The 23,249-nt window shown below is 42.1% G+C and overlaps 1 protein-coding gene across 1 annotated transcript in view; it reads left to right on the top strand.

Moving 5' to 3' along the window:
* The window catches only part of LOC133629790 (sodium channel protein type 4 subunit alpha-like), a 170,470-nt gene that overhangs the window by 111,304 nt on the left and 35,917 nt on the right, over nucleotides 1-23,249 (top strand). Inside the window, exons 18-24 of the mRNA XM_062020788.1 lie at nucleotides 1,026-1,199; nucleotides 1,288-1,449; nucleotides 4,765-4,959; nucleotides 12,773-12,913; nucleotides 12,979-13,099; nucleotides 13,169-13,359; nucleotides 15,940-16,060. Of these exons, the coding sequence (XP_061876772.1) occupies nucleotides 1,026-1,199; nucleotides 1,288-1,449; nucleotides 4,765-4,959; nucleotides 12,773-12,913; nucleotides 12,979-13,099; nucleotides 13,169-13,359; nucleotides 15,940-16,060 (1,105 nt within the window). The remainder of the gene's footprint in view (nucleotides 1-1,025; nucleotides 1,200-1,287; nucleotides 1,450-4,764; nucleotides 4,960-12,772; nucleotides 12,914-12,978; nucleotides 13,100-13,168; nucleotides 13,360-15,939; nucleotides 16,061-23,249) is intronic.

Below are 23,249 nucleotides of genomic sequence, written 5' to 3'. Positions count from 1 at the left end.
TTACGTACGTGAAACGCACGTACGGGCAAGCGATCAAATGTTTGGAAGCGCGCGGGTGGGACCTGATATTCAGCTGGGAATGACTACAACAGTAAATAAACACAAGACATATATATACTCTATTAGCCACAACACAACCAGGCTTATATTTAATATGCCACAAATTAATCCCGCATAACAAACACCTAGGTGTTTGTTATGCTAGCTCCTAGCTCCTAGCTACTAGCTCGAGCTAGTTATAGCAAGCGATCAAATGTTTGGAAGCGTACTCACGGTATCGCGTCTGCGTCTGTGTATCCAAATCAAAGTCCTCCTGGTAAGAGTCTCTGTTGTCCGAGTTCTTCGATCTTGACTGCATCTTTCGGGAATGTAAACAATGAAACACCGACTGTGTTGTGTTGCTGACTTCCCTCGCAAAATACTCCGCTTCGCACCGACTTTCTTCTTTGCTTGCTCAGCTTCTTTCTCCATAATGCTATGAACAAATTGCAACAGATTCACCAACACAGATATCCAGAATACTGTGGAATAATGATGAAAACAGCTATTTCGTATTGGCTTCAATGTTCTACTGGCTACGACATGCGCATACGTCATCCTCCGAAGGCTTTTTCAACCGGAAGTGTGGCGGGAAATTTAAAATTGCACTTTATAAGTTAACCCGGCCGTATTGGCATGTGTTGCAATGTTAAGATTTCATCAATGATATATAAACTATCAGACTGCGTGGTTGGTAGTAGTGGCTTTCAGTAGGCCTTTAAGTCTTGCTAGCTCGCTTTTCATTGGACACGTTTTAAAAAACGCGGAACGTGTTCTACTTTCCACCAGCAGTGTACTCATAGTGCTTTTACAAGCTCACCTCCTTCTCGCAGTGATTAGGATGATATCGCCATGGAAACAAAGTTACTTAGTCCATTCACACACTGATGACGCAGCATCAGGGCCGACTGGAGCCGCGGCTCTAAAAATAAAAGGGGACTTTTGTCGTTAGGCTTCTTTTTTGAAGTTCTTCTCCACCCTGCCAGGTGTTCTCAGGCATCTTCACGGCAGAGATGCTTCTGAAGATCATCGCTCTGGACCCGTACTACTACTTCCAGACGGGCTGGAACATTTTCGACAGCATCATTGTGTGTCTCAGCCTCATGGAGCTCGGCCTGTCCAGCGTGGAGGGCCTCAGCGTGCTGCGCTCCTTCCGCCTGGTGAAGCCCTTCGCCGTGACGCTTTCACAGTGGAAGCAATCAAACTCAATTCTGTCTCTCTCTCTCTCTCTCTCTCTCTATTTCTCAGCTGCGTGTTTTCAAGCTCGCTCGCTCGTGGCCCACCCTCAACACCCTCATCAAGATCATCGGGAACTCAATGGGTGCTCTGGGCAACCTCACACTGGTCCTCGCCATCATCGTCTTTATCTTCGCCGTGGTCGGCATGCAACTCTTTGGGAAGAGCTACCAGGTGACCTCTGACCCGCTGGCCTTAATGATGTAATGTCCAATGTGTCCAACCTGTTATGTGGTGTGGCCCAGGGCCTGTTTTATTTTTGTTGTATTTGGTGCCACTTGGGAGGTTGATCAGTAGTTTTAAAAATGTTTCTTATCATTTCTATGCAGATGATATTCAACTGTTATGCTCCTTCAATAATTCAGAGTTTCACTTTTTATCTGAGTTCTTGGAGTGCATATCCTCTAGGGCTGCGAATCTTTGGGTGTCCCACGATTCGATTCAATATCGATTCTTGGGGTCACGGTTCAATTCAAAATCGATTTTTTTCAGTTCAACGCGATTCTCGATTCAAAAACGATATTTTCCCGATTCAAAAGGATTCTCTATTCATTTAATACATAGATTTCAGCAGGATCTACCCCAGTCTGCTGACATGCAAGCAGAGTAGTAGATTTTTGTAAAAAGCTTTTATAATTGTAAAGGACAATGTTTTATCAACTGATTGCAATAATGTAAATTTGTTTTAACTATTAAATGAACCAAAAATATGACTTATTTTATCTTTGTGAAAATATTGGACAAAGTGTGTTGTCAAGTTTATGAGATGCGATGCAAGTGTAAGCCACTGTGACACTATTGTTCTTTTTTTTTTTTTTTTTTTTTTTTTTTTATAAATGTCTAATGATAATGTCAATGAGGGATTTTTAATCACTGCTATGTTGAAATTGTAACTAATATTGATACTGTTGTTGATAATATTCATTTTTGTTTCACTACTTTTGGTTTGTTCTGTGTCGTGTTTGTGTCTCCTCTCTATTGCTCTGTTTATTGCAGTTCTGAGTGTTGCTGGGTCGGGTTTGGTTTTGGAATTGGATTGCATTGTTATGGTATTGCTGTGTATTGTTTTGTTGGATTGATTAATTTAAAAAAAAAATAAAAAAAACAATAAAATTAAAAAATAAATAAATACTTTTTTTTTTTAAATCGATTTTTTTTAAATGAGAATCGATTCTGAATCGCACGACGTGAGAATCGCAATTCGAATTCGAATCGATTTTTTCCCACACCCCTAATATCCTCTATTAAAAACTGGTTGTCCTCAAATTTCCTCCAGATAAATCCAAACAAAACGGAAACTGATAATTGCCCCCGATAAAAACATCCCCCTGATCAAGAACTCCCTCGGTGCTCTGGGTGCATCTGTTAAAAGCAGCCTCAGAAACCTTGGGCTTGTGTTGGATCAGTCCATGTCTTTGGAGGGTCACTGTCGTCAACTGACCAAAAACTGTTTTCATCATCTCAGAAATAATTCTAAAGTGAAAAATTTGTTGTCAAAATTGGATCTCAAAATGATCATTCACATATTCATTTCGTCTCGCCTTGACTATTGCAATTCTCTTTTCACTCTCTTCAACAAGTCAACGCTAAATAGACTTCAGACTGTACAAAATGCGGCTGCCAGACTTTTGACCGGTGCACCAAGAACAGCCCATATCACCCCCGTTTTATCCAGTCTTCATTGGCTTCCAGTTAAATTCCGCATTGAGTTTAAGATTTTAGTCCTGACATTCCGTGCGTTGCATGGTGAGGCCCCTCAGTATATCACTGACTTGTTATGCCCCTACTCCTCAGGGCGCAGCCTCCAGTCTTCAGGCCAGGGTCTTCTAAATATCCCAAAAACTTGTTTTAAAACCCGTGGAGACCTGGCATTCCAGGCTATAGCTCCCAGACTCTGGAACAATTTGCACCAGTCTCTCCGTGATCTTGACTGTGTTGAAACTTTTAAGAAACATTTGAAAACTTCTCTTTTTAGTAAAGCTTTTAGTTAAAGGCCTACTGAAATGATTTTTTTTTATTTAAACGGGAATAGCAGATCCATTCTATGTGTCATACTTGATCATTTCGCGATATTGCCATATTTTTGCTGAAAGGATTTAGTAGAGAAAATCGACGATAAAGTTCGCAACTTTTGCTCGCTGATAAAAAAAAGCCTTGCCTGTACTGGAAGTAGCGTGACGTCACAGTTGCTAGTATTCCTCACAATTTTCCTTTGTTTACAATGGAGTGAGAGAGATTCGGAGCGACAAAGCGACGATTACCCCATTAATTTGAGCGAGGATGAAAGATTCGTTGATGAGGAACGTTACAGTAAAGGACCAGAGAGGCAGTGATGGACGTATCTTTTTTCGCTCTGACCGTAACTTAGGTACAAGCTGGCTCATTGGATTCCACACTCTCTCCTTTTTCTATTGTGGATCACGGATTTGTATTTTAAACCACCTCGGATACTATATCCTCTTGAAAATGAGAGTCGAGCACGCGAAATGGACATTTAATGTGACTTTTATCTCCACGACAATACATCGGTGACACACTTAGCTACTGAGCTAACGTGATAGCATCGTTCTCAAATGAAGATAGAAACAAAATAAATAAACCCCTGACTGGAAGGATAGACAGAAGATCAACAATACTATTAAACCATGTACATGTAACTACACGGTTAAAAATTCTCAGCCTGGTAAGGCTTAACAATGCTGTTGCTAACGACGCTAAGGCTAATTTAGCAACTTAGCAACCGGACCTCACAGAACTATGATAAAAACATTAGCGCTCCACCTACGCCAGCCAGCCCTCATCTTCCCATCAACAGCCGTGCTCACCTGCGTTCCAGCGATCGACGGCGCGACGAAGGACTTCATCCGTGGGTTTGGCGGCAAGCATCGGCTAGGCGTAGTAAGTAGTCCTTGTTGTGTTGCTGTAAGTATTGTACTTAGCCGCTAATACGCAGATCGATCCCACCTACAACTTTCTTCTTTGCAGCCTCCATTTTTCATTAAACAAATTGCAAAAGATTCACCAACACAGATGTCCAGAATACTGTGGAATTTTGTCGAAGAAAACAAGAGGTTTTTGTATCGGGTCCGATGGGGTCCGACCACTTCCGTGGATTTTGTGACGTCACGCGCATAAATCATATCCAAAGGAGTTTTTCAACCGGAAGTGTGGCGGGAATTTTAAAATTGCACTTTATAAGTTAACCCGGCCGTATTGGCATGTGTTGCAATGTTAAGATTTCATCATTGATATATAAACTATCAGACTGCGTGGTCGGTAGTAGTGGCTTTCAGTAGGCCTTTAATGCTCCTTTTAAGTATCATTTGAATCCACTTTGTATCCTTTTTATGATGTTGCCCCTGTTGTTTTAATTGAATTGTTGTTTTACTTCACCTATGTTTTGTACAGCGCTTTGTGAGTTTATCTGTGAAAAGCGCTTTATAAATAAAATGTACTTACTTACTTACTTACTTACTTACCGGCCCCCAGGACTGCGCGTGCAAGATCTCCAAAGACTGCACTCCTCCTCGCTGGCACATGACGGACTTCTTCCACTCCTTCCTCATCGTCTTCAGGGTGCTGTGCGGCGAGTGGATCGAGACCATGTGGGACTGCATGGAGGTCGCAGGCCAGCCGCTGTGCATCCTCGTCTTCATGCTGGTCATGGTCATCGGAAACCTGGTGGTGAGTGACCCCCCTGGCCTCCCCGCCGCCCTTAACCCAGCCTCAGGCCCTCAACACGTGCGCACACGCCAGCTCATCTTCCTCCACATGAAGAGGAAAAGATGTCTTTTGCTAACGAGCTGTCCTATCATGCTCCGCTGTACACAAACACACACGGTAGCTCAGCTTACCGTGAACACCCCCCCCCCCCCCCCCCCCCCCCCCCCCCCGTGAAGCTGCCACAAGTCTGCACGTCCATCATTGTATCAAAGTGTGTGTGCGTTGGTGTGTGTCTCCATTGTAGGGGATGGGGGAGGGCTAATCAAACACACACTTATTCTTCTCCTGTCAGCAGCAGCAACTCTATCTCCTCCTGCAGGGGACGTGCTGACCTGACTGGATGAATATGTGCAGCACAAGTGTGTGTGTGTGTGTGTGTGTGTGTGTGTGTGTGTGTGTGTGTGTGCGTGCGTGTGTGTGTGCAGATGCCGCGGGTGAGCAGATGTTTAGTTTGCTCTTTCTTGTTATGACAAACGAGCAGGTGAATGTGTTTCCCTGAGCCAGCACTTCACCTGCTGAGCACCTGCCTCCAGACGCCGCTTCCCTCTTCCTCCCGCCTCCCCTCATCTGCCTCGCCTTTCGCTACCGTTACAAACGTTCTTTCACTCCGTCCCTTACGCTGCAATCCATTTTCCCCAAGGGGGGGCCTTTGCTCGCGGTGGCTTGTCGTGATGAGGAGGAACACCAAAAACAGATCACGTTACCGCTCGTTTGTCATACACCCGTGCGTGTGTGCGAGTGTGCGTGCGCGAGACTGCCTGAGGTGAACTTTATTAGGTTCTTACAGAGAGGTTTGTTGAAATCTCACAAACATACAGTATTTTACAAAAGTGTGTGCAGCCCTGAAATATCAGCATGCATTTTTTTATAATCTTCTCCAAGGACAATACTATAGAAATGTGTATACAGTACTTAGAGTAGTCAGTGTACAGCTTGTATGGATGTACTGTCCACTGAAAATCAGTTCAAAAGGAGCTTTGCTTTTTTTTTGAGTTTTTCCGGTCATTCGCCACACTTACGTGAGACAAGAACACATGTTAATCTTTTTTAGTCATTCTAACTAAGAAACGCTAGCAAAAGTCAGCTAACAATGTAGGTAATGGGTTTTTTGTATTTGTTTTTTAAAGGACAATGTGCAGTTAGATTTAAAAGATGGTTGTACCAGATTTAACCCCATGCTAATTGGCATCTGTAGTACTTTTACGGCACATTTGGCATCCACTATTAAAATTACACAACCAGATTAAAAATACATAAAAAGCAAAAATCCTCCATGTACTTGCCATACATTACAGCTTAAAATGCATTTATATATATACTGTATATATATATATATATATATATATATATATATATATATATATATATATATATATATATGTATATATATATATATATATATATATATATATATATATATACAAACCCCGTTTCCATATGAGTTGGGAAATTGTGTTAGATGTAAATATAAACGGAATACAATGATTTGCAAACCCATATTCAATTGAATGCACTACAAAGACAACATATTTGATGTTCAAACTCATAAACTTTTTTTTTTTTTGCAAATAATAATTTACTTAGAATTTCATGGCTGCAACACGTGCCAAAGTAGTTGGGAAAGGGCATGTTCACCACTGTGTTACATGGCCTTTCCTTTTAACAACACTCAGTAAACGTTTGGGAACTGAGGAGACACATTTTTGAAGCTTCTCAGGTGGAATTCTTTCCCATTCTTGCTTGATGTACAGCTTAAGTTGTTCAACAGTCCGGGGGTCTCCGTTGTGCTATTTTAGGCTTCATAATGCGCCACACATTTTCAATAGGAGACATGTCTGGACTACAGGCAGGCCAGTCTAGTACCCGCACTCTTTTACTATGAAGCCACGTTGATGTAACACGTGGCTTGGCATTGTCTTGCTGAAATAAGCAGGGGCGTCCATGGTAACGTTGCTTGGATGTCAACATATGTTGCTCCAAAATCTGTATGTACCTTTCAGCATTAATGGCGCCTTCACAGATGTGTAAGTTACCCATGCCTTGGGCACTAATTCACCCCCATACCACCACAGATGCTGGCTTTTTTAACTTTGCGCCTATAACAATCCGGATGGTTCTTTTCCTCTTTGGTCCGGAGGACACGACGTCCACAGTTTCCAAAAACAATTTGAAATGTGGACTCGTCAGACCACAGAACACTTTTCCACTTTGTATCAGTCCATCTTAGATGAGCTCAGGCCCAGCGAAGCCGACGGCGTTTCTGGGTGTTGTTGATAAATGGTTTTCGCCTTGCATAGGAGAGTTTTAACTTGCACTTACAGATGTAGCGACCAACTGTAGTTACTGACAGTGGTTTTTTGAAGTGTTCCTGAGCCCATGTGGTGATATCCTTTACACACTGATGTCGCTTGTTGATGCAGTACAGCCTGAGGGATCGAAGGTCACGGGCTTAGCTGCTTACGTGCAGTGATTTCTCCAGATTCTCTGAACCCTTTGATGATATTACGGACCGTAGATGGTGAAATCCCTAAATTCCTTGCAATAGCTGGTTGAGAAAGGTTTTTCTTAAACTGTTCAACCATTTGCTCACGCATTTGTTGACAAAGTGGTGACCCTCGCCCCATCCTTGTTTGTGAATGACTGAGCATTTCATGGAATCTACTTTTATACCCAATCATGGCACCCACCTGTTCCCAATTTGCCTGTTCACCTGTGGGATGTTCCAAATAAGTGTTTGATGAGCATTCCTCAACTTTATCAGTATTTATTGCCACTTTTCCCAACTTCTTTGTCACGTGTTGCTGGCATCAAATTCTAAAGTTAATGATTATTTGGGAAAAAAAAAATGTTTATCAGTTTGAACATCAAATATGTTGTCTTTGTAGCATATTCAACTGAATATGGGTTGAAAATGATTTGCAAATCTTTGTATTCCGTTTATATTTACATCTAACACAATTTCCCAACTCATATGGAAACGGGGTTTGTATATAAGTAATTTTTTAAAGATGAAATGTGATACAAGCTCGACTTAACACTACTTGTACACTAAAGTATATCCAAGTTTACTTTCTATAGTATTCTCTAGGGATGTCCGATAATGGCTTTTTGCCGATATCCGATATGCCGATAATGTCCAACTCTTTAATTACCGATACCGATATCAACCGATACCGATATCAACCGATATATACAGTCGTGGAATTAACACATTATTATGCCTAATTTGGACAACCAGGTATGGTGAAGATAAGGTACTTTTTAAAAAAATGAATCAAATAAAATAAGATAAATAAATTAAAAACATTTTCTTGAATACAAAAGAAAGAAAAACAATATAAAAACAGTTACATAGAAACTAGTAATTAATGAAAATTTGTAAAATTAACTGTTAAAGGTTAGTACTATTAGTGGACCAGCAGCACGCACAATCATGTGTGCTTACGGACTGTATCCCTTGCAGACTGTATTGATATATATTGATATATAATGTAGGAACCAGAATATTAATAACAGAAAGAAACAACCCTTTTGTGTGAATGAGTGTAAATGGGGGAGGGAGGTTTTTTGGGTTGGTGCACTAATTGTAAGTGTATCTTGTGTTTTTTATGTGGATTTAATTAAAAAAAATAAAATAATAATAATAATAATTTTAAAAAAAACGATACTGATAATAAAAAAAAACGATACCGATAATTTCCGATATTACATTTTAACGCATTTATCGGCCGATAATATCGGCAGACCGATATTATCGGACATCTCTAGTATTGTCCTTTGAGGAAGAAGTGGAATAAAAATGTTTGCTTGAAGGTGTCAGGTGTACGTCTTTGAGGTAACGCACTTTCATGCAGTTGTGGCCGTGGCACTAGTGTGTCAGTTTATTGACGCCGTTGCCACATGTAAACGCTCCTCCATTAGTCCATGCAGTCTGAGAAGCGAGGCCACAGGTCATCGATCGAGCAAGGTCATTGGAGGAGCAGCAGGCCAATCAGCGGCATTGATCTATTGGTGCCCCCGCGCACCCCAATCACATATCAGTGTGTTGGGTCGTTGCAACCCGACATGTGACAACACACCAGTGATCTCCCAAACAAACACTGACACCAGGGGATTGGATCGATACACACACACACACACGTCAGAGATATTGACCCACTGGCCCAGTTTCCTCTTACACAAGCAGGACTGGAAGCTTTTGGATCTTTGTTGTTACGTAACACCTTTGCTTCTCACCATTGTGTTGTTGTGAATGTGACACACGTACACACACTTCACAACTTGTCACCTCGGGTCACACCTGCGTGCATGTTTATGAGCTAAACCTGCCCGTGAGTGAGCAACATCCTGGTGACGTTCAAATATGGCTGCACCTCGCACGCACACACACACACACACACACACACACACACACGGGAGATAATTTGGGGACATTAAAAATCAATCAAATAAATGTTTTTTATTATACATTTTATAAATGTTGTTGCTTTAATAAATCCGCAGCTAATTTATTCATCAGCCCCTGGGACATTTTAAAAATAATACTGCTAAAAAACACTAAAGGTGGAATAAAAGAGCAAATAGGTGTAATGTAGAGATGTCCGATTATGGCTTTTTTGCCCATATCCGATATTCCGATATTGTCCAACTCTTAATTACCGATTCCGATATCAACCGATACCGATATATACAGTCATGGAATTAACACATTATTATGCCTAATTTTGTTGTGATGCCCCGCTGGATGCATTAAACAATGTAACAAGGTTTTCCAAAATAAATCAACTCAAGTTATGGAAAAAAATGCCAACATGGCACTGCCATATTTATTATTAAAGTCACAAAGTGCATTATTTTTTTTAACATGCCTCAAAACAGCAGCTTGGAAATTGGGACATGCTCTCCCTGAGAGAGCATGAGGAGGTTGAGGTGGGCGGAGTTGGTGTGGGGGGGGGGGTAGCAGGGGTGTATATTGTAGCGTCCCGGAAGAGTTAGTGCTGCAAGGGGTTCTGGGTATTTGTTCTGTTGTGTTTATGTTGTGTTACGGTGTGGATGTTCTCCCGAAATGTGTTTGTCATTCTTGTTTGGTGTGGGTTCACAGTGTGGCGCATATTTGTAGCAGAGTTAAAGTTGTTTATACGGCACCCTCAGTGTGACCTGTATGGCTGTTGACCAAGTATGCATGGCATTCACTTGTGTGTGTGTAAAGCCGTAGATATTATGTGATTGGGCCGGCACGCCAAGGAAGTGCCTTCAAGGTTTATTGGCGCTCTGTACTTCTCCCTACGTCCGTGTACACAGCGGCGTTTTAAAAAGTAATACATTTTACTTTTTGAAACCGATACCGATAATTTTGAAACCGATACCGATAACTTCCGATATTACATTTTAAAGCATTTATTGGCCGATAATATCAGCAGTCCGATGTTATCGGACATCCCCAGTGTAAAGTAACGAGAAAATGTTGCAATATTGACAATGATAACACAAAGCTGCCGTGTAGGCAGTGTTTTACCTGAAAACTGTCTCAAAAAAAACATAATTATAATTGATGGATACATCTGAAGTTGATCTACAGATTTAAGCGTTGAAAGTAAAAATGATTTATATTGATATATGGCTTGTTTTTAACACTTTTATGAATGGAGCTGAGATAGGCTCCAGCACCCCCCGCGACCCCGAACGGGACAAGCGGTAGGAAATGGATGGATGGATGAGTGGGGCCTTTTTTTGATCCCTGAGATCTTTAGATTCATCTTTTTTATTATACTGTCATTGCTGAAAAAAAGTGATGAACCAAAAGCAACATTGTTATAACTGTACAGTATTTACCTATTCAGAGCTCCAATAGCTTCACATTAAATATTCCAATACAAATTTTTTTAAAGGGAATTCGTTTTTTCCCAATTAAAAAAATAGTTATTGACTAAAAAGGCATAATCAATAAAAATATGTAAACTTTATGTCAACGAATAAATCGGAAGTTGTTCTATAGGCATTGAAAGTAAAAATATGTATTGATATATGACTTATTTTTAACACTATTATGAGTGGGGCCGTTTTGGATCCCTGAGACCTTCAGTCTAATTTTTATTTTGAACTGTCATCGCTAAAAAAAAAAAAAGGAATAAACCAAAAGCAATATCCATCCATCCATCCATTTTCTACTGCTTGTCCCTTTCGGGATTGCGGTGGGTGCTGGAACAATATTGTTATAATTTTATTTACCTACTTTAGGCTGCAATTACTTCACATCAAATATTTCACTTTAAAAAAAATTTCGGGAAAATATTACATTTATTTTGTATTCAGATTTTAAAAAAGACTGTTTTGACAAAAAGGGCCTAAAACTTTAAAAAAAAATTATCCTTATGTCAACGGATAAATCTGACATTGACCTATTGATAATAAGCGTTGAAAGTAAAAAAATATAATAATATATGCATTATTTTTAACACTTTAATAACTTAGGCCCCAAACTTTTTGACTCGGGGGCCGCATTGGATTAAAATAATTTGGTCGGGGGTCTGGCTGAATATATATATATATATATATATATATATATATATATATATATATATATATATATATATATATATATATATATATATATATATATATACACTACCGTTCAAAAGTTTGGGGTCACCCAAACAATTTTGTGGAATAGCCTTCATTTCTAAGAACAAGAATAGACTGTCGAGTTTCAGGTGAAAGTTCTCTTTTTCTGGCCATTTTGAGCGTTTAATTGACCCCACAAATGTGATGCTCCAGAAACTCAATCTGCTCAAAGGAAGGTCAGTTTTGTAGCTTCTGTAACGAGCTAAACTGTTTTCAGATGTGTGAACATGATTGCACAAGGGTTTTCTAATAATCAATTAGCCTTCTGAGCCAATGAGCAAACACATTGTACCATTAGAACACTGGAGTGATAGTTGCTGGAAATGGGCCTCTATACACCTATGTAGATATTGCACCAAAAACCAGACATTTGCAGCTAGAATAGTCATTTACCACATTAGCAATGTATAGAGTGTATTTCTTTAAAGTTAAGACTAGTTTAAAGTTATCTTCATTGAAAAGTACAGTGCTTTTCCTTAAAAAATAAGGACATTTCAATGTGACCCCAAACTTTTGAACGGTAGTGTATATATATACATATATATATATTATATATATTCCGAGCGAGATGATGTCACGTTATCGATGGAAAAATGCATGTTTAGACAATATGATTTGTCTGAGCGGCTAGGAGACACCGAGAGTAACAAGCGGTAGAAAATGGATTAGTAAGGACCGATTTAAAAAAATAAAAATAAAATACAATTTATTTTTATTTTTTTTAAACTTGGGACTTCTCACGGGCCATATTTTGGACGCTGGCGGGCTGGATCCGGCCCGCGGGCCGTAATTTGGGGACCCCTGATTTAGACCCTTTAGGGTCCCCGGGACCTTTAACATTCACCAAATTGAGGGTAGCCCTCATGGTTACAATAATTATTGTATCGGTTTTGAAAATGAAAAATATAAAAAATGACCTGTGCTTGCTTTCACTTTTCAGTGTGAGGCCCTTAGTGGAAAAAGTTTGGACACCCCATATGAATCAGAATAATGTTGCCTCAAGGACAGCAAATGAGTTGAGATAGCGCCTCTGCTGGCTGCAGCCAAGTAGTGCAATATATTTTTCTTCAAACGTCTCAGAGATGCCATGAATAACTAATCATTTTCACACAATGGATCCTTTGTGTGACTTTGAGGTGTTTCTCGCCCACAGCTGTTGAACCTCTTCCTGGCGCTGCTCCTCAGCAGCTTCAGCTCCGACAACCTGTCGGGTCCCGACGACGACGGCGAGATGAACAACCTGCATATCGCCCTCCACCGGATAACCAGAGGCCTGGGCTGGTGCCGCAGACAGGTGTGCACGCTGTGTGCGCCGCTTCGTTCCACGCACTCTCGCTCACCCCGTTGTGCGCCGTACAGGTGGTGGACTTCTTCAACGGAAACCTAAAGCGGCGCCGGCAAAAGCGAAAGGAGGCCAAAGCCATGATGAAGCTCAAACCTCTGAGCAGCATCCGCCTCGAGGCGAACGGCGCCGTCATAGGTACCGCACCGCCGTCTGACGCCGAGCTCCGCCCCCACGCCGTGCTACATAACCACGTGCACCTTCCAGGCCGGTACGTCGTGAAGGAGGACGACAGCTACATGACCAACCCCAACCTGACCATCAGCGTTCCCATCGCCCCCGGAGAGTCGGACGTGGAGTTCCCCGACGACGACGAGGAGGAGGAGGAGGACGACGACGAATTGGGCCGCGAGGACCAGAGTGAGGAGTCGGAAGAGGAGGAGGGAGAGCAGGGGGAGGTATGGTCCACACCAACACACACACAGGAGGATGCTTGGAGCAAAGCATTATGGTCCAGCATTTTCTCACACTGCAACGTTGTGTGTGTATGTGTGTGTGTGTGTGTGTGTTTGTGTGTGTGTGTGTGTGTGTGTGTGTGTGTGTGTGATGTCCACAGCAGGACATCGCTCTTTGCATCTAACTTGAAAAGACAGATTTGTGTCGGGCTCGTGTGTGTGTGTGTGTGTGCGTGTGGGTGTATGTGTGTGTGCGCAGTGTGTGTGTGTATGTGCGCGCGCGAGCTTTGCTCAGTTGATTATCACGGGTCATCTTTAATCATCTCATGCACCTGCTCTCCGTTGGCTTCCAACTTTCCTGGATGGAAGTCGAAAGGTCTTACTTGTGTGGCAAACACAGTGAGCTGTTGTCCAATCAGGTGACAGGTTAAAGGTCACGTAACTTTCAGCTTGTAAACAGGAAGTGACAAGTTTGGTCCGTTTTGCCGAGTCAATATGAGTCCCAGAAAGACAACAGAACAGCGTAGAAAAGGGGGAGGAAATTACTTTGGCGTTTAGAAAATACTTTAATGGCCTACATTAATGGCGCGGAAAAGTATGGAAGAATCGACAAGGCAGGCCTTAACTGCAGACTTCTCTGGAAAAAACACGCCAGAGCAGACTTATTTCACAGCGGAAGAAAAGACACTGCCTCCCGTTCAGCGGCGCCTATTTCAATGCGCACACACGACACTTCCCCCCGATTCCTCCTTTCTCTCCCTCTGTGTGCTTCTTTCTTCAAGCTTCATTTATAAAGCGCTTTTCATACATAAAAGAAATGCAACGTGAAGTGTTTTACAAAGTTAAAAACAATACCCCGGTGGCCCATATCCCCCATTATCACATACGTACGCACGGACACAGATACCAAACACAAACACACATACACACAACATACACACATATTCAACTATATGGCCTAATGATTGCATGGATGAGTACAGAGGAGACATGTGAGTAAACACTATCACAGGAGCCATCTGCACCAGGAGGTCATCAGACCATGGCCACCCGGACGCTGACACAAAAGCGCCCCCACAAGCACGGCCGATAACTCCTGAGGCAGATGGCTCATCTGAGGAACGTTGGAAAATAAATATTGTAAAATAGTAAGAACCATGTGTAGATATAAAGAATAAAATACAAGTAAGACATATGAAGATTAATAGAAAAAAGAAAAAAAAAATATATATATATACACTACCGTTCAAAAGTTTGGGGTCACATTGAAATGTCCTTATTTTTGAAGGAAAAGCACTGTACTTTTCAATGAAGATAACTTTAAACTAGTCTTAACTTTAAAGAAATACACTCTATACATTGCTAATGTGGTAAATGACTATTCTAGCTGCAAATGTCTGGTTTTTGGTGCAATATCTACATAGGTGTGTAGAGGCCCATTTCCAGAAACTATCACTCCAGTGTTCTAATGGTACAATGTGTTTGCTCATTGGCTCAGAAGGCTAATTGATGATTAGAAAACCCTTGTGCAATCATGTTCACACATCTGAAAACAGTTTAGCTCGTTACAGAAGCTACAAAACGGACCTTCCTTTGAGCAGATTGAGTTTCTGGAGCATCACATTTGTGGGGTGGGGCTCAAAATGGCCAGAAAAAGAGAACTTTCATCTGAAACTCGGCAGTCTATTCTTGTTCTTAGAAATGAAGGCTATTCCACAAAATTGTTTGGGTGACCCCAAACTTTTGAACGGTAGTGTATACATACATATATACAGTAAATAAATATTAAATAAATATATCTTAATAAAATCTTGCATAACTAATAGGATTAAAAGTAAAATACAAATGACTTCAATAATCAGCTCCTCCTTTAACCGATGTAAAGCAAATGGATTTCACTTTTTAAAATGTTTACTACTGTAGCAATATGGTTGTTAAAGTTAAGGATTTGTGTGATTTCTGATAGTTTGTGAGGGCACCACAGGCAGCCCAGTTCAGCTTGTCACTGTTAATTTAGCTTGTTAATAAGGAGAAAGTTAACCCATCACCTTCTTGTTGTGTTTGTTTGATACACACTACTGTGTAGCACTTTAGATTGTGTTCAAAGTGTACAAACCTTGACTAAAATATGGACTTTAGTCGAGGCTGGAAGCATTATTCATGTTGATATTGTTTCTTATGGAGACATTTCCTCCCCTTCACAAACCTTTCTATTGATGAACCCTGTTCAAGAACCAGTTAAGTTCATAAATTGAGGTTCCACTGTATTTTAAAGTTGTCCTTTACTGTAAGAGTATGTGCAGACAGCCAGGTGTGTTTGGAGGACTAGACCTCTGTAGCCCCCTCCCTTGGTCTGCAGCAGGTGACATCTGACCCCCGTAGAGTGCAGGTGTTTCCTGACGAGACAGGTGGCAAGACACGCTTTGATTCGCCTGGTCGGACGTGAGACATCAAAAATGTTCTCCCTCCTTCAAACAACATTATACATAGTGCACGTCGGCCTTCGGGCGCACGTGCACACCAGTCTTGTTGTGGTCGGGCGGCATGTGCGTGCAACACGTGATGATCTCTTGTTGTCAACAGAAAGAAGACGTCAGCCTGTCGGAGGGCAGCACGGTGGACCTGAGGAAGCCCGGAGAGGAGGACGACGAGTACTCGGAAATGGCCGAAGAGGCGATGGACCCCGAGAACTGCTTCCCTGACTGTAAGCAGCGCCCGCCCGCACTGGAACACGTGACATCCACACAGGCCTGTTATACATGATGCTAGCAATGCTAGTAGCGCTGTGCTTCTCAAAGAGTGGGGCGACGTGATGTGTGTGTGGGGGGAGTTTACTTAGAGACCAGGGAACAAAACCTCAAGCAACGCATATATTACGACATGCAACGAGGGAGGAGAGGCGTGCATCCGGCCCGAAGCTGCTGTCACCAGGGGCGCTGCGCCGTTTCCCATCCTACCACGTGGGGTAAGCGTAGAAGGCAAGGGATGGGGTACCTTGGTGTGTGTGGCGTTTATTTTCCATGGATGCGTGTTTGTGTCTCTGTTCGGCGATAACACAGCCAGTCAGTCCAACAAAAGTCGACAAACAACAAGTGCGTGTCCATGAGAGACAGGGTAGGACTTTGCTGCACGGTCCTTTTAGGGCAAGCCTGGGCAACTATTTTGACTCGGGGGCCAAATTTAGAGAAAAAAATGTGTCTGGGGGCCGGTATATCTATTTTTAGGAACACTAATACAAAACCTCACAATAATGTCTGATTGAATGCTAAAAACGTGATGACAGACCGCCTTAAAAAACAAAATGGAATTTTCCATTTTTCTATGAACGATAAAACACTGAATATCGGCAACATATGAACGTCACACCCCCTCTCGATCGACATATTTTACAATTAAGCAAAACGCAACAAAAATGCAACAAACACAGCAAAATATGAACGCGAAGGGTAAAAAAAAAAAAACACCAACAATCTGATATGCACTACCGTTCAAAAGTTTGGGGTCACATTGAAATGTCCTTATTTTTGAAGGAAAAGCACTGTACTTTTCAATGAAGATAACTTTAAACTAGTCTTAACTTTAAAGAAATACACTCTATACATTGCTAATGTGGTAAATGACTATTCTAGTTGCAAATGTCTGGTTTTTGGTGCAATATCTACATAGGTGTATAGAGGCCCATTTCCAGCAACTATCACTCCAGTGTTCTAATGGTACAATGTGTTTGCTCATTGGCTCAGAAGGCTAATTGATGATTAGAAAACCCTTGTGCAATCATGTTCACACATCTGAAAACAGTTTAGCTCGTTACAGAAGCTACAAAACTGACCTTCCTTTGAGCAGATTGAGTTTCTGGAGCATCACATTTGTGGGGTCAATTAAACGCTCAAAATGGCCAGAAAAGAGAACTTTCATCTGAAACTCGACAGTCTATTCTTGTTCTTAGAAATGAAGGCTATTCCACAAAATTGTTTGGGTGACCCCAAATTTTTGAACGATACATCACTAAGCTTTAGAACTTTGTTGTAAAAATCTCCTTCCGCGTCTGTCCCAGACACCCGCATTTCAGACTGGTCACTCTGAAAACACTCTGTGGAAACGCTCCCCACTCACACTGCTTGGTGCCTCGTCTGAGCTGCTGTGACTTAGATTACCATAGTAACTAATTACATTACCGTGGTAACTAGTATATCATGCAAAAGCGCAGATTCCAACCATTGAAATACTTTTTACAGTTCAAGACTTACGGTTATTTGAAAACATCACTGCACATCATAATGCAGTTTCGATTTCAAAGATCTAAAAAAATTATTTGGGAATTTCCGGCGGGCCAGATTGAAAAGCTGAACGGGCCGCATGTGGCCCCCGGGCCTTAATTTGCCCAGGTCTGTTTTAGGGGAATCTCAAAGCAACGACCTTGCCAGGGAAAACAATCCAGATTAGAATGTTTGTTTTTGAGGGTTCCAAAACAAATTTAAACTTTTCACGCAAATTATCTATTTCTGGTCCTCAAATTCATCATACTTGCTGGGATTTAGTCCAAAATCACAAAAGTCTGAGTCCCCGCCGATCTACCCGCATTCCCCAATCATTTGTGGCAGCTTCGTGGTACTTGCAATTTGTCGATACATCAGGGCAACGCTTACTCCAGTCAGCAGATGTCCTGCTATCATGTTTCCGAATAGTTTGATGTCTTCAACGTCCTCGGCTGAAGGGGGCGCCAGGCACGCGGCACTCCACTTCTCCCGAAAGTCTGTCCTGTGTCCAGCAACAACCTTCCCGTCAGGACAGGCAGGTTCACCCCCTAACCCGAGATCTTGTCAATTTTGTTGACAGGCAAGACGATCAATTGCATTGATTGGATTTTGGAGAGCAGTGCAACGACTACAGGAAAGTTAAGACAAGACAAAACATAGAAGCAAGCGGGAGTGATAAGGGAAAGGCTCCGCTTTTGATGAGTGCCAGAGAGAAATCGATGGGTGCCGGAGAGAAATCGATGAGTGCCGGAGAGGAATCGATGAGTGCCGGAGAGAAATCAGATGTCGGGGAAAGGAGGTGTGTGACAGTAAAAAGAAGAAATCAATGAGTGCCAGAGAGAAATCGATGAATACCAGAGAGAAATCAGGTGTCGGGGAAAGGGGTGCGTGACAGAAAAAAGAAGAAATCGATGAGTGCCAGAGAGAAATCAATGAATACCAGAGAGAAATCAGGTGTCGGGAAAAGGGGGTGCGTGACAGAAAAAAGAAGAAATCGATGAGTGCCCGAGAGAAATTGTTGAATTCCGGAGAGAAATCAGGTGTCGGGTAAAGGGGGTGCGTGACAGAAAAAAGAAGAAATCGATGAGTGCCAAAGAGAAATCGATGAGTGCCGGAGAGAAATTGATGAGTGCCCGAGAGAAATATATGAGTGCCCGAGAGAAATTGATGAGTGCCCGAGAGAAATCGATGAGTGCCCGACAGAAATCGATGAGTGCCCGAGAGAAATCGATGAGTGCCGGAGAGAAATTGATGAGTGCCCGAGAGAAATATATGAGTGCCCGAGAGAAATATATGAGTGCCCGAGAGAAATTGATGAGTGCCCGTGAGAAATCGATGAGTGCCCGAGAGAAATCGATGAGTGCCCGAGAGAAATCGATGAATGCCAAAGAGAAATCGATGAGTGCCCGAGAGAAATCGATGAGTGCCCGAGAAAAATCGATGAGTGCCAGAGAGAAATTGATGAATGCCGGAGAGAAATCAGGTGTCGGGTAGAGGGGGTGTGTGACAGAAAAAAGAAGAAATCGATGAGTGCCAAAGAGAAATCGATGAGTGCCGGAGAGAAATTGATGAGTGCCCGAGAGAAATATACGAGTGCCCGAGAGAAATAGATGAGTGCCCGAGAGAAATCGATGAGTGCCCGACAGAAATCGATGAGTGCCCGAGAGAACTTGATGAGTGCCGGAGAGAAATCGATGAATGCCCGAGAGAAATCGATGAGTGCCCGAGAGAAATCGATGAATGCCGGAGAGAAATCGATGAGTGCCCGAGAGAAATCGATGAGTGCCCGAGAGAAATCGATGAGTGCCCGAGAGAAATCGATGAATGCCAAAGAGAAATCGATGAGTGCCCGAGAGAAATCGATGAGTGCCCGAGAGAAATCGATGAGTGCCAGAGAGAAATTGATGAATGCCGGAGAGAAATCAGGTGTCGGGTAAAGGGGGTGTGTGACAGAAAAAAGAAGAAATCGATGAGTGCCAAAGAGAAATCGATGAGTGCCGGAGAGAAATTGATGAGTGCCCGAGAGAAATATAAGAGTGTCCAAGAGAAATAGATGAGTGCCCGAGAGAAATCGATGAGTGCCCGACAGAAATCGATGAGAGCCCGAGAGAAATCGATGAGCACCCGAGAGAAATCGATGAGCGCCGGAGAGAAATCGATGAGCGCCGGAGAGAAATCGATGAGTGCCGGAGAGAAATCGATGAGTGCCCGAAAGGAATCGATGAGCGCCAGAGAGAAATCAGATGTCGGGGAAAGGAGGTGTGTGACAGTAAAAAGAAGAAATCAATGAGTGCCAGAGAGAAATCGATGAATACCAGAGAGAAATCAGGTGTCGGGGAAAGGGGTGCGTGACAGAAAAAAGAAGAAATCGATGAGTGCCCGAGAGAAATTGTTGAATGCCGGAGAGAAATCAGGTGTCGGGTAAAGGGGGTGCATGACAGAAAAAAGAAGAAATCGATGAGTGCCAAAGAGAAATTGATGAGTGCCCGAGAGAAATATATGAGTGCCCGAGAGAAATCGATGAGTGCCCGAGAGTAATCGATGAGTGCCCGAGAGAAATCGATGAATGCCAAAGAGAAATCGATGAGTGCCATAGAGAAATCGATGAGTGCCAGAGAGAAATTGATGAATGCCGGAGAGAAATCAGGTGTCGAGTAAAGGGGGTGCGTGACAGAAAAAAGAAGAAATCGATGAGTGCCAAAGAGAAATCGATGAGTGCCGGAGAGAAATCGATAAGTGCCGGAGAGAAATCAATGAGTGCCCGAGAGAAATCGATGAATGCCCGAGAGAAATCGTTGAGTGCCCGAGAGAAATCGATGAATGCCGGAGAGAAATCGATGAATGCCGGAGAGAAATCGATGAGTGCCCGAGAGAAATTGATGAATGCCGGAGAGAAATCAGGTTTCGGGGAAGGGGGTGCGTGACAGAAAAAAGAAGAAATCGATGAGTGCCAGAGAGAAATCAGGTGTCAGGGGGAAAAAGGGGTTTGTGAGAGGCAATAGCATAGTAGCATCTTTAGTGTTAGTAAAGAACTATCTTGACACATACAAATAAAAAAATTAACATGAACCTGAGGGGTGGCTTGAAAAAAATTCTGTCTCCTCGGAGGGCGTGACAGAAAATAATTGAGAACCACTTTTTTAGCATGTTGTTGTCATGTGATCAAAGACCATGGGACCAAAATGAAGAAGCGGGTTGTGTTTGTTGTCGAGTCAACCAACTAGCTATGACGCAAATGGCTGACTTGTGTGGCGTCATTAACCAGCGTCCCCTCCCCCGCTCGCCCCCATACCATCATCATGAGATTGATGCTTGGGATCCAGGTGAACAGAGCACCTGGCTTCCCTCCTGACTCAGCGGGTCCGTAGGACGTTTGTCTTCACGCGGTGACCACGCTCACGCTTCTGACTTCACACTTTACACTTGTGCTTGCATTTTTCTATTTGGTCCACTCGGTTCAGCGGCACCGTGAGGGCCGAGAGGCTCCGACAGAATCGGGCCATCCAGCTGGGAACGCCACATTTTTAGCCGCAGTGACTCTCTTGGTGCAAAAAAAAAAAAAAGCACGTACGAGGTGCACAACGGGAGGTTTGACCAGTGAATGGACCACCAGAACCACACCAGATTTGATGCTTCCTCTTTGGGCCTGTAAATACATTGCACTAGAAAACAGATGTTGCGTGGCACGGCGCCGCCTGCTGGCACCGCTGGGGCCGCGTCCTGGCTCAAACCCCGCCGCCCGTCACACCGGATCAGTACCGGCAGTACGCTGACTCAGCCCTGGTTCTCCGGTACCGAGGGAGCCTCTCAGAGCAGGCCAGCTGCTCGTGTAAAAAAACAAAACAAGCAGACCATCTGTCAGGCTGTGGTTTTTGGGGGCGTGGCCAAGCCAACTCCATTTTTGGAAATACCAATCTGCATATTTCTTATTTCGCTGTGTTTCTTCACCTGTTATCTTATTAGGTTCTTTAGGAATTAGAGGAAAGCAAACTCCATTATTTGTTTTGATTTTATGTTGTTTTTATAATTAGTAGCTATTAGTTTATGTTATAAAACTATTTTTAAAGTAAAGAATTAGTCACGTCACCATTAGACTTTTTAATTAATTAATTGCAATGGTTTCACGAAATTATACAATGTCTTGTCATTTAACATTGCCGATTTTTTTACACATTTTTTGGAAAACAAACAATAACAGTGATGTCATTATATTAGAAAAAATTATAATATTAAAAATAAGTACAAGAAACAATTATTTATAAAATAATGGTAGTACTAAAAAAAGAAGTTTTGTCACGGTTTACTTGCTTTTTTGGTGACTTTTTACATTTTTTTTATTTTATGAATGTTTTTGCATCTGATCAAGCCACGAAAATGTGACATTCTTCTTTTTTAAGTGTGAACAGTGGAGAGGTCCCCGGGAGGTGATCTAGTGATCGCTTCCTGAGGATCCTTGATGCCGAGGAATATTGTATTTTTCGGAGTATAAGTCACTCCGGAGTATAAGTCGCACCGGCCAAAAATGCATAATAAAGAAGGAAAAAACATATATAAGTCGCACCGCAGTATAAGTCGCATTTTTGGGGGAAATTTATTTGATAAAACCCAACACCAAGAATAGACATTTGAAAGGCAATTTAAAATAAATAAAGAATAGTGAGCAACAGGCTGAATAAGTGTACGTTATATGAGGCATAAATAACCAACTGCTATGTTAACGTAACATATTATGGTAAGAGTCATTCAAATAACTATAACATATAGAACATGCTATACGTTTACCAAACAATCTGTCACTCCTAATCGCTAAATCCCATGAAATCTTATACGTCTAGTCTCTTACGTGAATGAGCTGAATAATATTATTTGATATTTTACGCTAATGTGTTAATAATTTCACACATAAGTCGCTCCTGAGTATAAGTCGCACCCAAACTATGAAAAAAACTGCGACTTATTGTCCGAAAAATACGGTATTCATCCATCTTGCTATGGTCTGGATCGTCTGCTGCTCCTGAGCTAGTGCAGGACGGATGAATATATACAATATCTGGGTACTTTTTCTAATAATGTCTATACTGTAAAGCTTGAGTTGTTAAAACCCAAGTGCACCTCTCTCAAGCGTGCATGTGGGTGTGGATGTGTGGATGTGTGTCTGTATGAAGGGTCTGAGTGAGCAAAGTATGATTGTCAAATGTGATTTAAAATTCAATAAAATATATATACAAAAAAAAAAAAAGAAGAAAAACTGAGACATTTGTGAATGAGGGCTATACAAATAAAATGTAACTGATTGATCATCCTAATTGTACAACATATATTTCACAATTAAATAGTAGAGATGTCCGATAATATCAGGCTGCCGATATTATCGGCCGATAAATGCTTTAAAATGTAATATCGGGAAATTATCGGTATCGGTTTCAAAATTATCTGTATCGGTTTCAAAAAGTAAAATATATGACTTTTTAAAACGCCGCTGTGTACACGGACGTAGGGAGAAGTACAGAGCGCCAATAAACCTTAAAGCTAACCCTAACCTTAAAACGTGCCGGCCCAGTCACATGATACCTAAGGCTTTTCACACACACAAGTGAATGCAACGCATACTTGGTCAACAGCCATACAGGTCACACT

Source organism: Entelurus aequoreus, linkage group LG15 (assembly GCF_033978785.1).
Source record: "Entelurus aequoreus isolate RoL-2023_Sb linkage group LG15, RoL_Eaeq_v1.1, whole genome shotgun sequence".
NCBI lineage: Eukaryota > Metazoa > Chordata > Actinopteri > Syngnathiformes > Syngnathidae > Entelurus > Entelurus aequoreus.
Note: the sequence above shows the minus strand (reverse complement) of the source record. Positions and strands in the feature narration are given on the sequence as shown.